This window comes from Tamandua tetradactyla, chromosome 14, assembly GCF_023851605.1.
Source record: "Tamandua tetradactyla isolate mTamTet1 chromosome 14, mTamTet1.pri, whole genome shotgun sequence".
NCBI lineage: Eukaryota > Metazoa > Chordata > Mammalia > Pilosa > Myrmecophagidae > Tamandua > Tamandua tetradactyla.
Window position 1 is genome coordinate 37468151 of NC_135340.1, and position 20378 is coordinate 37488528.

Below are 20378 nucleotides of genomic sequence, written 5' to 3' on the forward strand. Positions count from 1 at the left end.
GTGAATTCCCTCATATGTTATATTATCAGACCATCTACTACAGGCCTTGCTACATAGATGACATTCATACAAGCTCTTTCCTGTATGAACTTCTTTACATTAACTTTAATAGTAAAGGTGATTAAAAGCATATTGATTAATGTTTTTTCAGTATGGGAGTTCTCTGGTGTGATTAAAGATTAATGCAATGTCTGAAGTCTTTTCCACATTCAAAATATGTGTAGTGTGAGCTCTCTCATTCCATCTAAGATCAGAATATTGACTGAAAGCTTTCCCAAATTCATGACACTCACAGGGTATCTCTCGAGTTTGAGTAATTTCATATTGTCTCCTAAAAATTAAGGTTTTCCCATATAGATGACATTCATTTGGCTTATGTTCACTGTGAGTTCTCTCACAGTGAGAGAACTCGGAGTGAAAGCTTTCCCATGTGGATGATATTTAGGCTTCTCTCCAGTGTGAGTTCTTTAATGTTGTTTGAGGGCAGAGCACTGAAACAACATGAGAACTCCATTTAAGGGGTTTCTCTCTGGTGTGTTCTCTTATGTTGTTTAAGAATACTGACCACAGCATTTACAACATAGATTGCATTCATGGGGTTTCTCTCCTGTGAGTTCTCTCATGTCGTCTGAGGTGAAAATACCTACTGAAGGCCTTCCCACATAGATGACATTCATGGGGTTTCTCTCCAGTGTGAGTTCTCTCATGTCGTCTAAGAACAGAATGCTGACTGAAGGCTTTCCCACAGAGATAGCATTCATGGGGTTTCTCTCCAGTGTGAGTTCTCTCATGCTGTTTGAGAGTAGAGCACAGAGTGAAGGCTTTCCCACAGAGATGGCATTTATGGGGTTTTTCTCCAGTGTGTGTTCTCTCATGTTGTCTAAGATGAGAATACTGACTGTAGGTTTTACCACATACATGACATTTATAGGGTCTCTCTCTAGTGTGTGTTCTTTCATGTCGTCTGAGACCAGAGTATTCACTGAAGGCTTTCTCACATACATGACATTCATGGGGTTTCTCTCCAGTGTGAGTTCTCTCATGTCGTCGAAGACCAGAATATAGACTGAAGGCTTTTCCACATAGATGACATTCATGGGGTTTCTCTCCTGTGTGAGTTTTCTTATGTCTTCTGAGGGTAGAACAAGAAACGAAGGTTTTCCCACATAGATGACATTCATAGGCTTTCTCTCCAGTGTGAGTTCTCTCATGTTGTCGAAGATTAGAAGACTGACTAAAGGTTTTTCCACACAGATGACATTTATAGGGCTTCTCACCAGTGTGAGTTCTCTCATGTTGTCTAAAGTGAGAAAATCTAGTGAAAATTTTATCACATAGAAGACATTCATATGGTTTATCTCCAGTTTTAGTTCCATTATATTGTTTGTGGCCACAGCTCTCAATAAAGTCACTAGCAATTTGATGGCATTCATATACCTTACTTTTATAGTGAATCGGCTTATGTTGAATAAAAGATGACTCGTCACTGAGGACTTTTCGAAATGGTTTGTTAAAATATGGTTTCTTTCTCATGAGAATTAATGCATGTCGAGCCACTGCGGATCTGAGAGTGGACTCTTCTTGCAAATAATTACATTGAGAGGAATTCTTTTGAGTGTGAGATTGCAATGACATGATGTTAGAATTGTCTTTCCTGCAGGTGAGTTGCATGAATATCATTTCTTGGTATTTACAGGCACTTTTCCTGCCTGGACTATGGTTTTGGAGAAATCCCATTACTTCTTTCCACACTTCCTTTCCTTGCACCAACTGGGAAAGTACATCTGATTTGCAAATCTGACATCCCACTGAGATGAGATGACTGATATTCTCCAGCATCACTTCTCTGAAAAGCTTTCTCTGGGATGCATCTAGCAATGCCCACTCTTCCTGAGTGAAGTATACAGCTATATCTTTGAAGGTCGTAACTCCTGTGGTTGCATTGTAAATAGCTGACATGACAAGTGTCTTTCTCTAGATCTTCATGCAAAATCAGACAAGGAGTAGATGAACAAAGCCAAGAGCTTGATCAATTTGGAGGGACCAATGACTCCCATCATGCAACTCTCATCACGAATATCCCTTGGTTCAAGAAGGCCGATGAAGTTCAGAGTTTCTCCCTCAAGTGAGAAGACACATGGCGAACACAGTCAGGGCTTCTCTCTTGGCTGGAAGGGCACATGGCAAACATGGCATCATCTGCTAGCTTTGTCTCCTGGCTTCCTGTTTCACGAAGCTCCCTGGGAGGCGTTTTCCTTCTTCATCTCCAAAGGTTGCTGGTTCGTGGACTCTCTGCATCTCGTGGCTACATCGTTCTGCTCTCTTGGAATCTCTCACTCTCCAAAGTATTTCCTCTTTTATAGGACTCCAATAAACTTAAAGCTATGCTCGTCTTCGCCACTTCAGGCCATCGCAGCCACCTTAGGCACCGCAAGCTGGGCTCCTTTTACGCTCAGGTGGTATTTACTTTTATTTATTCTTCTCAGAACAAAGTACATCCTGAAACTGAGGATTCATGTTTTACTCTGATTTCTGATATCGAGCTTTATTCAAGCAACTCAGTGTAGCTCCACACACATACACTGACCCAAGGGGACTGGATTCCTGCCCTGGTGCAAGCATTATAGCCCAGGCTCCCAAAGGCATTCAGAAGCAAAACTTCCCAAGAGCTTTCCAGCTTTAACATTGCTCACAGCTTTTCCTTCAAGGTCCCTCTTCTCTTTAGTCACCCTAGGATTTTCCCTCCTTGGATTCAAGTTCAAGTATTTATGTATATTTTGTCCTACTTGTCCATGTATCTGCATGGAAGGGTTTTCAGATCCATCCTTTTTAGTTTGAAACCTCAATTACTGCTTTAAAAACCTTTAATCTTCTTTTTGAAATTTTCTCACCAAAGTAATGTTTCAGAATAAAATATTTGCTGACGTAAAGAGAAACTCTGGAAATTTGTTTGCATTTCTTTACTACTTTTCAGCAAAGATTAAATGGTGGCAAAGTTTATTTACATCATCACCTCAAACTCCTTCCCCATTTACAATAAAAAACTAAAAAAATTTATATATTCTCTTATGAGTCACCGTAGGTAATAGTACCCATTTATAGTTCCATCTAATAACATGTCCTTCTACTTTTTATATCACCAAAAGTACTTACCAATATCTTTGGCTACAAAGGTTTTCAATAATTATCTTTACCAATAACAACAACCATAAAAATTGGTACCATTTCTCATATGAGACAGCAATGGTGAGGGAAGGGAGAGATACCCTGTACAGGAATAGGGTAAGTTTGACCCTGGACTGGAGCAGCTAGTTTAAAGTTCTAAGACTGTGAAAATGTCCAAATTAAAGCAAGGGCTATAGAAATGTCCAAATTAAGGTACCAACAAGAGGTTACCTTTACTACAGAAAGGCCAATGACGTTTAGGGCTTATCTCTCAACTGAAAAGGCACATAGTGAACAGGGCAATGGCTGCTAGCTTTCTCTCCAGGCTTCTAGTTTCATGAAGCTTCCCTGGCATGTTTTCCTTCTTCATCTCCATAGGTCTCAGGCTGCATGGGCTCTTGTCTCTGCTCCTCAAGTCTCTGCTGTTCTCTCCACTTTCTCCAAAATATTTCCTCTTTTAAAGTATTCCAGTAACAAATCAAGACCCACCTGAAATGGGTGGAGTGACACCTCTGTGGAGATAATCTAATCAAGCTTCCAACCAATATACTGAATAGGAATTAAAAAAAACTGCTGCCTTCACTAGGGGACACAATCCTTTCAAACTAGCACACTCCTTATGAGAAGTATAGATGTGTTTGTGTGTGTATGAGAGAGACTGGAAAGAGATTATGACTACCAAAGAGGAAATGAGAAAAATTTATGAATGGAATGAAAAAGAGTAAAAGGTATTTCATTTCAAAATCAAGGAAATATTTATTGATTCCTTCAATTATTACAAATAAAAAGAGAGGAAAAGGATGTGATAGGCTAAAGAATTGGAATAAAGAAATTAAGCAGATCAAATTAAGAAGTTATGAATAAACTTAAGTGTTTCCTTTTTGGGAATTTTTAACTCAAAATCTAATTTAAAGATCATGTAAGATGTGTCCATACAAGCAATCTAATTTAAGAACAAAGGATGTTTTGGAAACAGATATTATCACAGATTTGAGTATATTAAGCTGTTGAAGAAAGTAACTTAGTGATTTTGAGCTAATTGATACTGTTTTGAAGAACATGAACGAGAAGCCTGAAGTTGAAAATGTAAATGAAAGATACAAATGAAAACACAAAAGGCATTTTATGCTTGAAAGGGAGAGAAAGAATTCATCATTCTCATGAATGGATTACTGAGACAATAAAATTCTTTTGAAGACTTTTTGCTATAAAAACTTGTAAGTAAGAAGCATAAACATTGTGCTGAAAACTCATTTTTAAAAGGCAATTATTTGCTACAAATAGAGACTTAGGAAATCAATTTTCTAGTGTAAGTTATAAAAACACTTGTGATCAAACAAATCATGGTTTTCCTTTCAAAACTATTTAATTGGCACTTAAGTGCAAATAGATGACACTAGTTTTATTCCTACATTCACTGTAACAGAGGAGGTAAGAAATAAGAGGTTACTTAGTGTTTGAAGAAGAATATCATGCCACAACTAAAACATCAGCAAAGACCTAGAACTGGAATCATCACTGTGTTGTATGAACTACTTACAATTTGAGGAACAAACAAATAGTGTATAGAATTATTTCACCCTATGCCGCTAAATGCAGGTGAGGTCTATAGAAAGCTATTGGAAAAGATGAACTATCATCTATCATGCATTCATGATATTTTCTATTTGTTTTTTTATAACCAATGTGACAGACAACATCTGCAAAATCATATTTGCCTGCACATCTATTATCTTAAATGAAATATAAGGAATTGCACAGCTTGGTTAAAGTATAAGCAAATTAATTTTAATACCACTTTTAATCATTTTAATATATGCTACAAAAACATGGAAAAATATTTGTTCAAAAACATTATTTTATCTTGTTTAAAATAGAAGCATGGTATGGAAGTATAAATCAAACACAATTGACTTTACATCTTCTCCAAAGAAGAATTATGCTCATGTAGGTTGTCAACAAGGTCAAAGAAGATCAGCTTTTTTGAGGAGGGGGGGGAGAACGGGTGCAGATTCACCACCACTATCACCATGGTCCTTGGCACCATTGTGGGGGTGATGACAAGTTTTTCTTGAGAGAAAGGGGGTGTGGGACAGGATGGTTTTCATGTGTCTGAATCTCTCTTTTGGAGCTGCCCAACTGCCAATTGGTTTGTCTCTGTGTGTCTCTTGTCTACCTTTAGCACCTTTACCAAGTGCATCACTTAGCTGAAGTGATGGTGCTGGTGATGGCAGCAGTGAGAGGGGCTGGGCCAGAAAGAGAGAAATGGGAAGGAAAGAAAAGAGAGGAGAGAGGGAAGAAAGGATAAAGGCAAGAGGGAAGAAAGCCAAAGATGGGCTTATACCAGAATGCAGGAATGGTGGAGGTCAGGGACATGGCTCCAGTCCCTGGGTTTCCATCAACTTAGGGGTTTTGATGACTGCAAAATGTCATGAATTCACCATTACAGTATCATACTGAGCAAGGAAACTCAGCTTTTTGAACTTAATTTGCTTTTATATGGGAAGCCCAAATTTGAAAATATTCACTAGATTTTATAACATTCTGGTCCACTGTTTCTAATTTGGTCATTTTGCCTTACATCAGCTACTACCTCCCTTGGGGAATTGTAAAATTTAAAGAGACATTAAACTCAAATAATTTCATTGCCTATCAGAGAAAATGACAGGGAAATATTGTTACACATCATGTCATTTTATGACACTTGTGATTAAGAGCATATATATACTGAATGCTAAAGAACTGGCAAAGTATACATACTCTCAAATTATTAGAGGGAGAAAGGACATTTAAAATCAATTGTATGGTAAGAGTAAAGTTATAGGTGGTATCAACTTTAAAACTTGGCTGTGCTTCAAATGTTGATGAGAACTCTACAAAACTTTAGAAAGTACTTTACATAGAATAATTGTGTAATTATGGGTAAGATATAGGATATCCATAGTAAGTCATTTCAAGCAAAATGGGACTAAACCATAAATCATAATACCGGTTTGGAATCTGGATATTACAAACAAGAGAAGACAAAAGGGAAATAAAAGAACTTTAATTGCCTGGATGCCATTTTAAGAAAAACTTTTAAATGTGTGAAACAATTTTTTGTACATATAAATTGCCTATTCTGCATATTTTTCATTTCAAAATGTCATTGTTTCATGTTCTCGAGTATGGAGTATGTTCAAGTGGCCTTAAATTGCTTTCCAACTCTGCACTTCTGTCCCATGTGATATAAAATTACCTATCTCATTCTTCCTCCAGTTCTGGAAACTTATTCTCTCCAAATAATTGGTCTCTGTTATATATAAGAGGTAAGTTAATTTTGTCAAACTAATACATGTTTTCCAAAATTGACTGATTTTAGGAATTACCTGGATTGCATGTTAAATATAGAAACTTTAGAAAGTCCCAGGCTCCATGCCAGGCCATTTAATGGATCTATTTGAAATAAAACATGCCAATCAGTGTGTGTATGTGTATACATACACATGGCATATATACATATACATATATCTATATATGCAGACAGACAGAAACATAGGCATTCATATAATGTATTATACATCTAATAGTAACATACATTTTATTGTACACTAGTATATTATGTAATTATATAACAATGTATTATAATATGTCATGTAAATATATATTTTTTAAGATGAGGCATAAAAACATACCTATTGTTCAATGCAGGATATTTATACTACTACTTAATTTCTAAAAAATATGAAAACACAATGATGAATGTCCTGAGGGACACTTTGCATTTCTGACTTTTACTTTAGTATAGTTTTCTGTGTAGAACAATAAGAAAAGTGTACTATTAAATACAAAAACCTGACACTGTACCTGCTTTTCATCCTTGTAATTTATAAGAAATATGTTTGGTTTTAGAGTTGGCTTTTGAGAACAAAATTCCCTGGCAGATTGTATGTTAAAGGATAGAGTTCTTGAAAGAGAAGGAAGAAAAGAAAAAGAGGAAAGCTGAATTGTTCTGCATTAAATACCAAAGGAATTAAGAGTTTGTATCTAGTAGCTTGGATATAGATGAGGAAGGAAAAGTGGGAGAAAGGATGGAGGGAGAAAGAGGCAGGCAAGAGCAAAGCAACATGGTAAGGAAGAGAAGAACAATAAGAAATCCTTCAAAATGTAATTGGCAAAGGACATTTTCTATACAGGAGTTTGTGTGTATGTGGACAATACATGCAAATCTTCTTGATTCTTATTCACTCAGGGATGTAGTCTGGATTATTTTTCTGGGTCTGGTAGCAATATATTGTGGACATTTCCCAAGGTTTTAAAAAAATGTTTCTTAGATTACATTCAATTTTTGCATCATTTCCCATTATATAGACTTTTCAGAATGTATTTAACTGATATATTTTTTGATCATAGAAATATATTTTTAACTATCATAAATTATGCCATGGTGAGCATTTTCATACATGAATGTTTTCACACATCTTGTTCATTTCCTTAAGGATAAATTCTTACAATTGAAATTATTGTAGCATATGTTGCATTTTTTCTTCATTAAGATTGGTCAGTGAGTTAAGGGGTACTTTAAGGACTGAAGTATATATTGCTAAATTTTCTACTGCCATAGTAATGCTGTATTAGTTTACACTCCATCCAGAGTGCATGGGTTGCCTAATTTACTCAACCTTCCCTGGCTATTAGAAATTTTTGGTTTTCTCTAAAACTTAGGTAATTTAAAGTGAAAAAGCACATTTAAATGCAAATTTGGAATGTATTCCTTTGAATACATTTTGTATGTTTATAATTCATCTGTATCTCTGTATTCATTCATTTATGAATTGTCTGCAAATAGAAAATTTTTCTTTATTGGTGGCTGTATAAAAACTTTATGAACTATTAAGATTATTAATAGTTTATGTGTAAGATATGCTGCAATGCCCCCTAACATTATTGATGTTCCATTAATTTAGGTTTGAACACATACCCTTTTTTATGTTTATGCTATCAAATCTGTTAATATTTTTACTTCTGCTTTCTATCTCTGCTTATTTATTTAAAAACATTGTTTGTACCTTTACATAACTGTTATTTTGATCCATAATTCTTCAGAATAATGCTATGATTTAATTTTTATTTTATTAATGTATTTCAATATATCTTAGATTTATTTTAATAAAAAGTGTGGGATGAAAGCTTAATAATATGATTTTCCTGATTACTAAATGAATTGTTCCAATAATGTCTGCTAGGAAATCTCCTCTTCTCACTGATTTTAAACACCTCTGGTCATATATAAAAATTTAATGCATAATACCAGTATTTTGTTTATTATTACATCAATATTAAACTGTTTAAATTGTTTTAACTCTCCTTTATCCAAAATTATGAGACGATAATCTTGTCAAAATTTAGAGAATATCCAATAGCAGAGAAACCAGTGTTCTAACAAATATTAGCATGTGATTAGAGAAGGGAGAAGTTTCCATGATCACATGAGTTTTGCTTTCTTTTGTTTTATTTAGGAATATGTGGTAAAAAAACCCAAAATGCCACTCTGACACCTCTGGGGAGAATAATGTGGTTTATCACCTGTAAGTAATTCATATAGCAAATTCATAGATTTCTTATTGTAACATTACTCATGGTCCTGAAATGAACATATTTGATCAGTTTGGATTATTTTATATAATCTGTCATACTAAATTGGCCAGTATTTGATTTAGGACTTTATATCTATTGCAAAGGGAAATTGACATGTAGTTTTCTGAATCATCTATCTTTTAGTAGGGGAGTACTTCCATCTGAATACAGGAAATTTGAGATTTTGTTTGTCTTGTTTACCTACTCTGAGTACAAATAGCATAGAATTTAATGTATTGATAATTCAAACTTACTATATATTTGGACATCTTTTGAAATATTCTTATTTATCTTAATGGGTTTCCTTTTAAACATCTAAAATTGTGTAGGTAGATAAATATATTTTCATATTTTTAAAAATTCATCATGCTGGGGTGCAAGGGTAGTTCAGTGGTATAATTCTCACTTGCCGTGCAGAAGACCTGGGTTCAATTCCTGACACATGAACTTTCTGAAAAACAACCAAACAAAAATTCAGCAAATGGTGCTGCAATAATATGATACTCACATGGAAAAAGAGTGTGTCATACAGCATTCAAAAAAAAAAATCATGCTTTAGAAAAATAAACAGTTTATAAGAGTTTAAGTTAAAACAAAAGTAGGTTTTCCCTCTTTAGTATATGATTTCAATGGCAATGCTACATAATTTCATTATTAGCATAATATTAATGACTTGATATTCTAGTTTGCTAGCTGTCAGAATGCGATATATCAGAAACAGAATGGCTTTTAAAAGGGGGAATTTATGAGTTGCAAGTTTGTGAAAATGTCCCAATTAAAGCAAGTCTGTAAAAATGTCCAAATTAAGACACCAACAAGAGGTTACCTTCACTCAAGGAAGGCTGATGAAGTTCAGAGTTTCTCTCTGTACTGGAAAGGCATGTGGTGAACATGGCAACATTTGCTGGCTTTCTCTCCAGGCTTCTTGTTTCATGAAGCTCCCCCAGGGGCATTTTCCTTCTTCATCTCCAAAGGTCTCTGGCTGCATGAGCTCTTGTGGTTCTCTTGGCTCTACTGGCTCTCTAGCTTTCTGCAAAATGTCTGCTCTTTTAAAAGATTCCAGTAAACTAATCAAGACCCTGGAATGGGTGGAGTCGCATCTAAACAAAGGTCAATACCCACAATTGGGTGAGTCACATCTCTGTGGAGATAATCTAATCAAGTTATCAACCTGCAGTCCTGAATAGGGATTAAAAGAAATGGCTGCCTCCACAAAATGGAAAAAGATTAAAACATGGCTTTTCTAGTTTGTGTAATCCTTTCAAATTGGCACACTCATGTAATATTTTATTTGCAGATTATTTAATAAAACACAATAATGCATTGGATATATTTATTGATGAGAGACTGTCATTTTAACTGTGGTTTACCAAGGTTATTTAAAGGGATTAAAATACATCAATATCTATTAATGTTTCAACTTCTTTAACATACACTATGTGTGCATCTTCTCCGGAGCTAGAGTATCTGAGTTTAAATTTCAGCTCCATCATTTGCCAGGTATATGATCTTGAATGGGTTGCTTTACCTCTTTTAGTCTTGGTTTGTTTATCTGCAAAATAAATCATAAAACCTACTCACTTCACAGGATCATTAAGAGAAATAAACTTCTTAATAAATGTAAATTACTTGTTACATAAAGCACATAGAAAGTGTTAATGTATTTGTTATTTTCTTGTGAGATGTATTAAAATGGTTGATTGCATTTTCTAATACTCCTTTAACCCACTTGGTAGTGCTTGCATGTGTATATGCATATGGATACTGTGAATTATCAGCTCCCTCACTTTGTGCAACATCAAGTTTTGACATGTTTACACTACATTTGTGTATGTGTATTTCACATTCCCTGATCAAAAATTGTAGAATTGAGGTGTATTAGTTTTCTTTCACTGCATAAAATTACCACAAACTTAGTGGCTTAAAAACACAAATGTATCATACTATAACTTTGCAAAGCAGAAGGTTCCAATGGGCTATAATCAAGGCATCAGCAGGGATGATTTATTTATGGAGGCTCTAGGAAAGAAGGTTTCCTGGACTTTTCCAGCTTCTAGGGCCCACCCCCATTCCTTGACTTTGAACTTCCTGCTCCATCTTCAATGCCACCAATGTCATCTGTCTCTGACCCTTCTTCCATCACATCTCTTTCTGTGACTACAGCTGGGAAGTTTCTCTGCTTGTAAGCACTCATGTGACTAGATGGGGCCCACCCAAATAAACCAGAATAGTCTCCTCATTTCTCAGAGTCTATTACATTAATCACATCTGCAAAGTATCTTTTGTCAAGTAAAGCAACCTATTCCAAGGATTAGAAGTAGGACACCTTTGGGGAAGGGGGAGACAGGGGGAGCCATTGCTCTGCCTATCTCATGAAGGTGTATGCTCCTTTATTTTTTCTTTTAATTTCCTCAAACATATATGGATCTGAAACAATATGTGTTTATAAATCCTTCATAACTTGTGTATTCAGGTTTCTTATGCCTTCTTGCAGTAATCACAATTATTGCTTTACTGTGAAATTAGCCTTTCATTATTCTTTAATTCAGAGATATCTGTGGTACTTTCCACATTTTAAATCCCATTCTTCATAAAATTTCTTTCATAAGACTTTGTGTCTTGTTCATCAGAATACCTTTTTTTTTCAGTGCTATTAATTACACACCATTGTCCATCACCAAAACATTTCCATCATTCTAAACAGAATCTCTGTACCTATTAAGTCTTAACTCTATTCCTTAGCTCCACTCCATCCCCTGGTAATCTATATTCTAAATTATGACTCTTTGCATTTGCTTTTCTAATTATTTGCTATCAGTGAGATCACATAATATTTGTCTTTTTGTGTCTGACTTATTTCAATGTGATGTTTTCGAGGTTCATCCGTATTGTCTCACGTATCAGAATGCTATTCATTTCTACAGTTGAATATCAGCTCATTGTGGGTATGTACCTTATTTTGGCTACCAATTCTTCTATTGATGGGCACATGGGTTGCTTCCACCTCTTGGCAGTTGTGAATAATGCTGCTACAAACATCATTGTGCAAATATGTGTTTGTATTCCTTCTTTCAATTCTATTGGTGTATACCTAGATGTGGGGTTGCTGGGTGATATGGTAGCTCTATACTAAACCTTTTTAGGAACTGCCAAACTGTTTTCTAACAGTGACTGCATCATTTTAGATTCCCACCAGCAATGAATGGGTGTTCCTATTTCTCCAGCTCCTCCCTAAAAATTTAGTTTTCCATTTTTTAAAATAATGGTAGCCACTCTAGTAGGTGTAAAATGGCATCTCATTGTGGTTTTCATTTGCATTTTCTTCACTCATTTTTATTTTCTTATGGTTGCTTTTTTCATCCTAACATCTTTAGCAGAATGTTTAGTTATGATTATTGGTTAGAATAACCTCATTGCTATTGTTTTCTAAATAACTCATAGCTGTAGTTTAGGCTTCATCATTAATCCTGTAGCTATTTATGAGATTTTTTAAAAATTTGATTGTTTGTGTATTCATTTAAAAATGTACAGTGTATTAACTCCTAAAAATATAATAAGGACAAAAATCCTTCATCTGCAATTAATAACACTGAATCAAACACTTGAAGGGGGTTAAAAATGAAAATTTTGAGTTACAAATATGTTATTACAATAAAAAGTTTTAAAGTTATAAAGTTTAAATAATCCTTAATCTTTATCTTAGTATGTGTATAGATGTTTTCTTTGTAGACAATCTGCAATGGATTTTTGTGAAGATAATTTTTGGAGCATCAATAAGAGTGCATCAACTATTGTTTGTTTGTGTGTATATTTTAACTTTTGGGAATGCATTTCTAATGCCTAACCAATCTTTCCTCTTCTCATCCTCAAAGGTCCTAACAAAGTTTTGGAACCAACTTCTGTAATTTTTCCAGTTATCCTGTATAGATTTCCTTAAGTAGTTTTACCATGGCATCTCTGTCTATAAGTGTCAGAGGACACTTTAAGTTAATTCCCGGATACAAATATTAAACAACTCTATATAGGTTTTGCTGGGACATGATATGAGATGGAATGGGGGCCAGAGATAATATCTAAGATGAACTCATGACTAATTTTTTAAATCCTGGTTAAAAAACATAAAAAAGGAAACATTTCAGTAAAGAGTGAGCAAATACAAAGAACAATAAGCACAGATTGTCCACAAGAATATATCCAAAAATTTTAAAATAAATGTTAAAGATTATTTGAAGCTTTAAAATTTTATAACTTTGTATTGCAATAATATGTGTATATATATATATAACTCAAAATTTCCCTTTATATTACATCACCCTCTCTTCACAATTTTAGAAAACAGAGAAATAAATAATGGAAATAAATAGTACACTGAAATGAATAATCCATAAGAATGGGACTCTGTTTGACTCACTGCCCTGATCCATAGTTTGCACAGATTGTGAAATTAATAAAGTCTATTTACAATGATTAAACAGCTAAACAAAAGTATAGAACCTGTGTGGAAATAAGAAGAACCCATTAATATAAGAGCAGAAAAGTGTTTTGGTAAGCATTGCTTAGAATTTCTAGAAATAAAAATGTAAAGAAAGGGTAGTGCAACAGTGGCTCAGTGGCAGTGTTTCCACTTGCCATGCCAGAGACCTGGGTTCAATTTGCAGTCTGCCCATGCCAAAAAAAAATTAAGGATAGAAAATTAAAAATTCATTATATGAGTTAGAATCTGACACTGCTGAGGAGAGAATTCATTAGCTGGAAGATATATCTGAGTAAATTATCCAGCGTAAAGAAAAATAAATAAAGCAATTAAAATATAGATGAAAAGTTGTCAAAGAATCAGAAAAAGAAGGTCTAAAGTATGTACAACAGATATCCAATATGTTTTCAATAATAGAGAAAATACAGAGAAAGTTGGAGAGGAACAAAGTTTAAGATAACAGTTAAAAGTTTCCAAAACATTTGAAAGAGTCAAATCCTTAGATTCAATGTGTTGTAGGTCCCTCTATTTCTTCTTTACTTCCCATTGTTTATAAAGCTCAACTGAATCATGATTTTTAATTTACTTAAAATTCCCTGAGTCACTCAGAGGAGTAAATGTAATTCTCTGGTAACAACTTAATTTGTAAATCCAGTACATTCCAAACACTGACTTTCATTAGTTAATATTAGGGCTTCTTTCCTGGCTTCCTTCAATTTTGCTTACATTTTGGTGCTAAATAAAGCTGTTTTCCCTCTTGGTGATAAGCTTGTACCATCTTTATCTATTGGTTAATCATTTGTTTTCATATTTTAATGTTTTTATTGTGAAATATAACATTTATACAAACAAAGGTAAAAAGCAATATTTTTCAAGGTACATTTTAACAAGCAGTTACAGAAGATATTTCAAGGCTGGTATGGGTTGCCATTAAACAATTTTAGGTTTTTCCTTTTAGCTGCTCCAAAACACTGGAGGCTAAAAGAAATATCAATATAATGATTCAGCAGTCACACTCATTTGTTAAATCTCTGTTATAACTCCTCTTTCTCCTTTGATCCTGCTCTCACTCTACAGGTCTCTTTGGGCTATGCCCATTTAAACTTTTTCATGGTGAAAGGGGTGTTGACAATATAAGGGGATGGAATTAGTTGATATTCTTAGAGAAGCTAGCTCCTCTGGGTTTCAGGACTTATCTGGTCTAGGAACCTCTGAGGTTATAGATTTCAGGAAAGTAAACTTAGTCCATGAAACTTTTGTAGTGTCCCAGAGCTGTAGGTATTCTTTAGAGTTACAGGCATGATGTTGGTTGGGGATTGGCAGACCAAGAGATGGAAACAATCCAAGTGCCCATCAGCAGATGAATGAGTATGCAAAATGTGGTATATACATTCAATGGAATATCATGCAGCAGCAAGAAGAAATGAGGTACTGGAAACATATGACAACAAGGATGAACCTCAAGGACATAATGCTGAATGACACAAAAGGACAGATATTGTGTGATTTCACTGTTATGACTCTGTCAAAGGTAAACTCAGAGGCTTACAAAGTAAAATATAGGGGACCTAGAGGTACACAGAAGCTAGAGATTGGTGAACAGTAACCCAGTGAGGTTGAATTTAAATGTAAGGAATTCAAATGGATGGAAGTGATGGTTAATAAAATTTTATTCCACAGTCTTTGCTCTCAAATCAGAAATTTCTTTAATATGTACCTAGTAACCCAGAGTGAAATTGAAAACATAGATTAGGGTCTAAGAAAGATAGAAGACTAACCAGACAGAAGACTAACTAGATAAAGGAAAGCTTTGACTCCTGGTGTAGCTGAAAATAAGATAAAGTGAAATAGAATTTAAGATTGTCCATCTAGTATTCAAGACAGAATTCCATGATCATCAGGGCAAATTCCACACTTTCAGCAGTGGTAATTTAAGGTGTGCTCCCCTAGGAAATAAAGAAAAGATTTTAGCTTCTAAGATTTCATTTAATTTATAATATCTTTTCATGTTTTTACCCATGATAATTAACTTAATTAGATGTAGAAATCCTAAACATTTCCCCACAAGTAGGGCATTTATATTATTGTCTAAATAAATTTAGTTACCAAGGAGAAGATTGATGGAATCCTAATTTTTTAAGGTTTCCCTTTTTCTCCTTTCAAAATAAACACAATGAAAAATTACATAAATTTTCTATTTAAATATATGATATTAAAAGGATATGTCTTTGTAGAGTATGTTTATATTGATTTTCATGGAATCATATCAACTTTTCCCATCTTCAGATTAAGGTCTTTATTCATACTCAAAAGTGTTTTTGGTTATTTTGTTTTTAAAAATCTTTGCTCTGCATAAATCACACACAACAATATGTAAACAGTGTTTATATGAAATGTAAGAAGGTTATTTAACTGAAAGTTCACGTAACAACCACCTGGTTTGGGAAGCATAACATTAACATTATATTGGAAGACCACTGTATATACTTCATCAAGTGCATTTCTCTGCTACCTCTCACTAAGGTAATCACTAGTCTGAATTTAGTGTTAACAATTCACTTGCTTTCTTTATATTTTAACCACATATGCATTCATCCACAAATAAAAATGGTTTATTTTTGCATAGCTTTGAACTCCATACAAGTGGAATCATTATGAATACAATCTACTGAGTTCTGCTGTTTTTACCAAGTCTTATCTTTGCAGAAGCCATCCATAAAGAGGCACATGACTCTACCAGTATGGTATCCTTCTACTATTTGAATATATTTCAATTTATTTCTGCATTCTAGTGTTGATGGACATTTGCATTTTGCAGTTGTAAACAATATTCCTGTGAATATTCTTCTATTTATATGTCCTAGTGCAATGTGCAAGAATTCTCTAGGATACGTGCTAGAATGTATTTTTCATACATTTATAAGCTTTTCATGCTTCTTCTTTTGTGAAATGCCTGCTCATGTCTTTTCCCTCTATGATTGGTTGTTTTCTTTTCCTGATTCTTAAAGATACTGCCTAATACTTTCACCTGAGTCTATTTGGAATAATATCAATATAACTACAAAGTAGTTTTATTTCGTGTGTTGTGGTGATATCTACTTAGCTCTATATTTTTACATATGATGTGTATATCAATATATGCTTATGAAACTCTTACATATTTTTAATAATTCTATTGTTTTCAGTGGTCTATATAGATAATGCTATCTACAAATATTGACAACTTTATATTTTTCAACATAAAATTATACCATTTATTTTTTCGTGATTTACTCTGCTGATGTTGTAATGCAAAAAATATATAAAGACTAGATATGGGTGAAAAAAAAACCTTTTTGTCTCATTCCTGATTTTAAAGGGAATGAGTTTAACATTTCACTTTTGGTATGCCAATTGATACAGGATATTGGTAGATACACTTATTAGATTAAGGAATTTCTCTTCTTTGCTTAGTTTCCTAAATAGGTGGTTTGGTTTTCTTTTTTCATTTATTTATCATAAACTTATGTTCATTATTTCAAATGTTTTTCCTGTATCTTCTCTAGTGGTTTTCTATTTTATTTCCTTTAAATGGTTAAAATGTGGAATTAAAGGTAGTGCAAGGGTAGCTCAATGGTAGAAATCTAGCCCACAATGTGGGAGACATGAGTTAGATCTCCAGACCCTGCACTTCCCCCCACAAAAAGGAGCATTAAATAAATAATTCCAACTTGCATTCCAAGGATAAACCCAGCTTAGTTTATATATACTTAGTTATATTTTATACATTGGTGGATTTCATTTTACTTTATGATTTCTGCATCTATGATTATGATGTAATTTTCTTTATAATGCTTTTTGTTTGATTTTGATTTCAACACTAAACTAGAAGCAAACATTTTTATTTGCTTATTTGTCTTCTCTTTTATTGTCTTTGGAAAACATTGTTTAAATTTGCATTGCTTGCTTACTTAATATTTGGTTGACTCATCCTTTCATGTATTCTAGTTTTGTTATTCCTTTATGAGTTGATTTAAGTAATGAGGGAACTATTCCAATTTTCTATTTATTCTTGGGTTTTTCAGCAGATGACATTTTGTTTGATTTTGACAAATTAGCTTAAATTTTCAAATTTCTAACATTGGCATAAATAGTGCTCTTAATATTTTCTAATTATTTTCTTACTCTTTATTTGTTCCTACTTTCTTATTCTAAATTTTGTTTATTTGGGTCTTCTTTCTGCTTATTTCCATCAGTCTTGCTGGAGATTTGGTGATTTTATTAGTGTATCAAAATAACATATTTTTGGCTTTTTTGATGATCCTGGTTGTGATTTTCTTTTGTACCGAATTTCTATTTTATTATTTCTGATTTTCATTTCTTTCATCCTTCTAGTTACTGAGGATATTCATTTGTTTCTTTTCTATTATCTGAATGTGACCACTCAACTCATTTTGTTTATTATTCTAGAGGCTGAAAATTTTCTTTCCACTGTGAACAACTTTAGCTAAGTCCTGTAAGTGTTGATATACAGATTTTTTCATTCATTGCAATTATTGTGTAATTTCTTTTTAGACATTATGTATTTTAGACACTTATTTTGAGATTTTTAGTTTTTCTGAATTATGTTTTAGATTGTTTAACTGGGTTTGAAAACCATTAGAATATTTTTTAGACAGGAAGAAGAGGGAATGCACAATCCTGGTAGAGATTAAGAACAGTATACTTGGAAGGGATAGCATACTTGAAAGAGCACGAGATTTCATAATCAGATATGGTAACCTGGAATGATCTACAAGTGAAAATGTAAAGTAGGCAGATGGAACTCTGAGGGAACTACAGACCAGAGATGTAAATGCAAGAGCTGCTGGCATAAAGATGCACTTGAAAGTCATTGGACTCAAAGTGATTCCCCAGGGACAGGGTGAAGAATTAGACCACAAGAGGTCTAAGGAACACCAACATCTAGAATTCAGTAAATTGGAAGTAATAATGGGGAGGAAGCTTGGTTACCAAAGTGGATAAACAGTTGTTAAGGAGAGCAGAGAAATTGTTTGGCAGCTGAAGGGGGACATTTGATCAAACACCTCATTTTGTTTCACAAGGAGCAACTCACTAGAGCATATTTGAAAGCTGATAAAAAAGCTTCCTGGAGAAAGAAATGATTGGTGACCCCAGAAAGATAAGGAAGAGAAAAACCAAAAAGTAAAAAATGCAAAACTGGCTAAAATAAAAAGACTGACAACACCAGATTTTGTCATGGATATGAAATAACCAGAATTTTTATTTGTTGGTGGTGGGAATATAAAATGGTACAATGATTCTTTTAAAGTTCAGTTTCTAACAACCACCATACACCCACCTACTCTATGGCACAGCAGTTCCACTCATAGGTATTTATCCTAAGACATAAAAACATATGGCCATAAAAAGAATGTTCTTAGCAGCTTTTTTCATAATACCCAAAACTAGAAATAGTCCAATCATCCTTCAATTGGAGAATGTACACACAAAGTGCAGTGTGTTCAAATAATGCGATACTACTCAGCAATGAAAAGAAACAAATCACTGATATATATAATAACATGGATGGATCTCAAAATATGTTTTGCTGAGTGAAAGAAGCCAGACACAAAATAGAACATACCATATGATATCATTTTATATGAAATTATAAAACAGCGAAAACTAATTTATGTTAGAAAAAAAGTTAGAACAGTTTTTTCCTGCATCAGGCATAGAGGTAGGATATAAATTAGGAAGGGGATGAGTGAATTTTCTGGGGAGATACTAATGTTCTAATAACTCTTAATAGGAGTCTAAATTATGCAGATATATGATTTTAACAAAAAAGCAAATATATATTTCTTTTTATAAAAAAATTACTGCAAGAGGAAAAAAAAGTTAACCTCTAGTTAATGATAGGCAGATTGATGTTATTGAGGGAAAGTACATTGATGTCTGCAATTTATTTGGAAATACATTAAAAGTTATAAGATGGATGAATGGTTAGTTTTCTGATAAAATTGGGGTATTATAAAATATTAATAGTGTGATCTAGGTAATGTCTGCTTGGGTGTTCACTAGCTATGTGTTTGAAATTTTTCACAATAAAATATTGGGGAAATAGGCAGGGGGATGATAATGTTCAGAGTTACATGGCCAGATTGACTTTTTTTTTTGCATGGGCAGGCACCAGGAATGGAACCCAGGTCTTCCACATGGCAGGTAAGAACTCTGCCTGCTGAGCCACCATGGCCCACCCCAGATTGACTTTTAATGGAAGGAATATCACTGTAAGGATTTGGAAAGAAAAAGTGCTGCTCCTGGAATGAACCAACCCTGATATAATGAGAAGAAACTTATAAACTATACATAAAGAGAAAAAACTTAAGTCATTATAGTCTGATAAAATTCTTCATAAATCTCATTTTTCAATAATATAAGGCAAGCCTGTACATTTCATGTGGCACAACTTCTCATCAGTTTGTAAGACTCTGAAGGGCATGTAAAACATGGTTTTTTACTTCAATATGCTTGGCATATAGTGACACCCATTGACACTGCAGGTAATCACCTGTTCCTCCTCTTCCTCCATTATATACCTGAATCACACAAAGGACCAAAAAAAAATACCAGCTTGTAAATGCTTAGAACATCTTCTTTCCCATGCTTGCATGTAAATTTAATATCTATTCTCCTTAGGAATCTTTTCTCTCTCTCTCCCTCAATGCTTTGGAGTTAAATGTATCTTCATTTCATTTTTGCAACTCCACCTGACAGTTGGTCCAAACCTGATGGGAATGAAAAGTATTTAAAGTGTGGCAGCAGGACTCAGTTCACACAGAGCAGTCGTCTTCTCTTCTGAGATGCTCTTGATCACTCTCAACTGTGCTGGGTTAAACAGGTCCAATCTTTCCATCACACCTCATGCAGGACTTGAATTTTCCATAGAAGGCATGCCCTCATTCATTTGTATGTTTGTATTTTCTGTGGTAAGCAAGAATAAGAAAAGTGAAAGGTGAGGGTTGACTCTAATGGAGAAATGCTGGAGTGGAATGACCTGAAAGCACTGTGATGGGCACTAGGGAAAACCTAAGTGTCCTTCATGAAAAAGGACAACACCTCAAGAAGCAGCACCGTT

At 34.0% G+C, this 20378-nt stretch overlaps 1 protein-coding gene across 1 annotated transcript; it reads right to left on the reverse strand.

Moving 5' to 3' along the window:
* Window positions 1–487: 487 nt before the first annotated feature.
* On the reverse strand, window positions 488–2429 carry LOC143655848 (uncharacterized). Its single transcript, XM_077127340.1, is given in 2 exon segments — window positions 488–609; window positions 611–2429. Coding segments are annotated over 2 exon segments (1407 nt in total). The 5' UTR covers window positions 1960–2429; the 3' UTR covers window positions 488–551.
* Between the last annotated feature and the right edge of the window lie 17949 nt (window positions 2430–20378).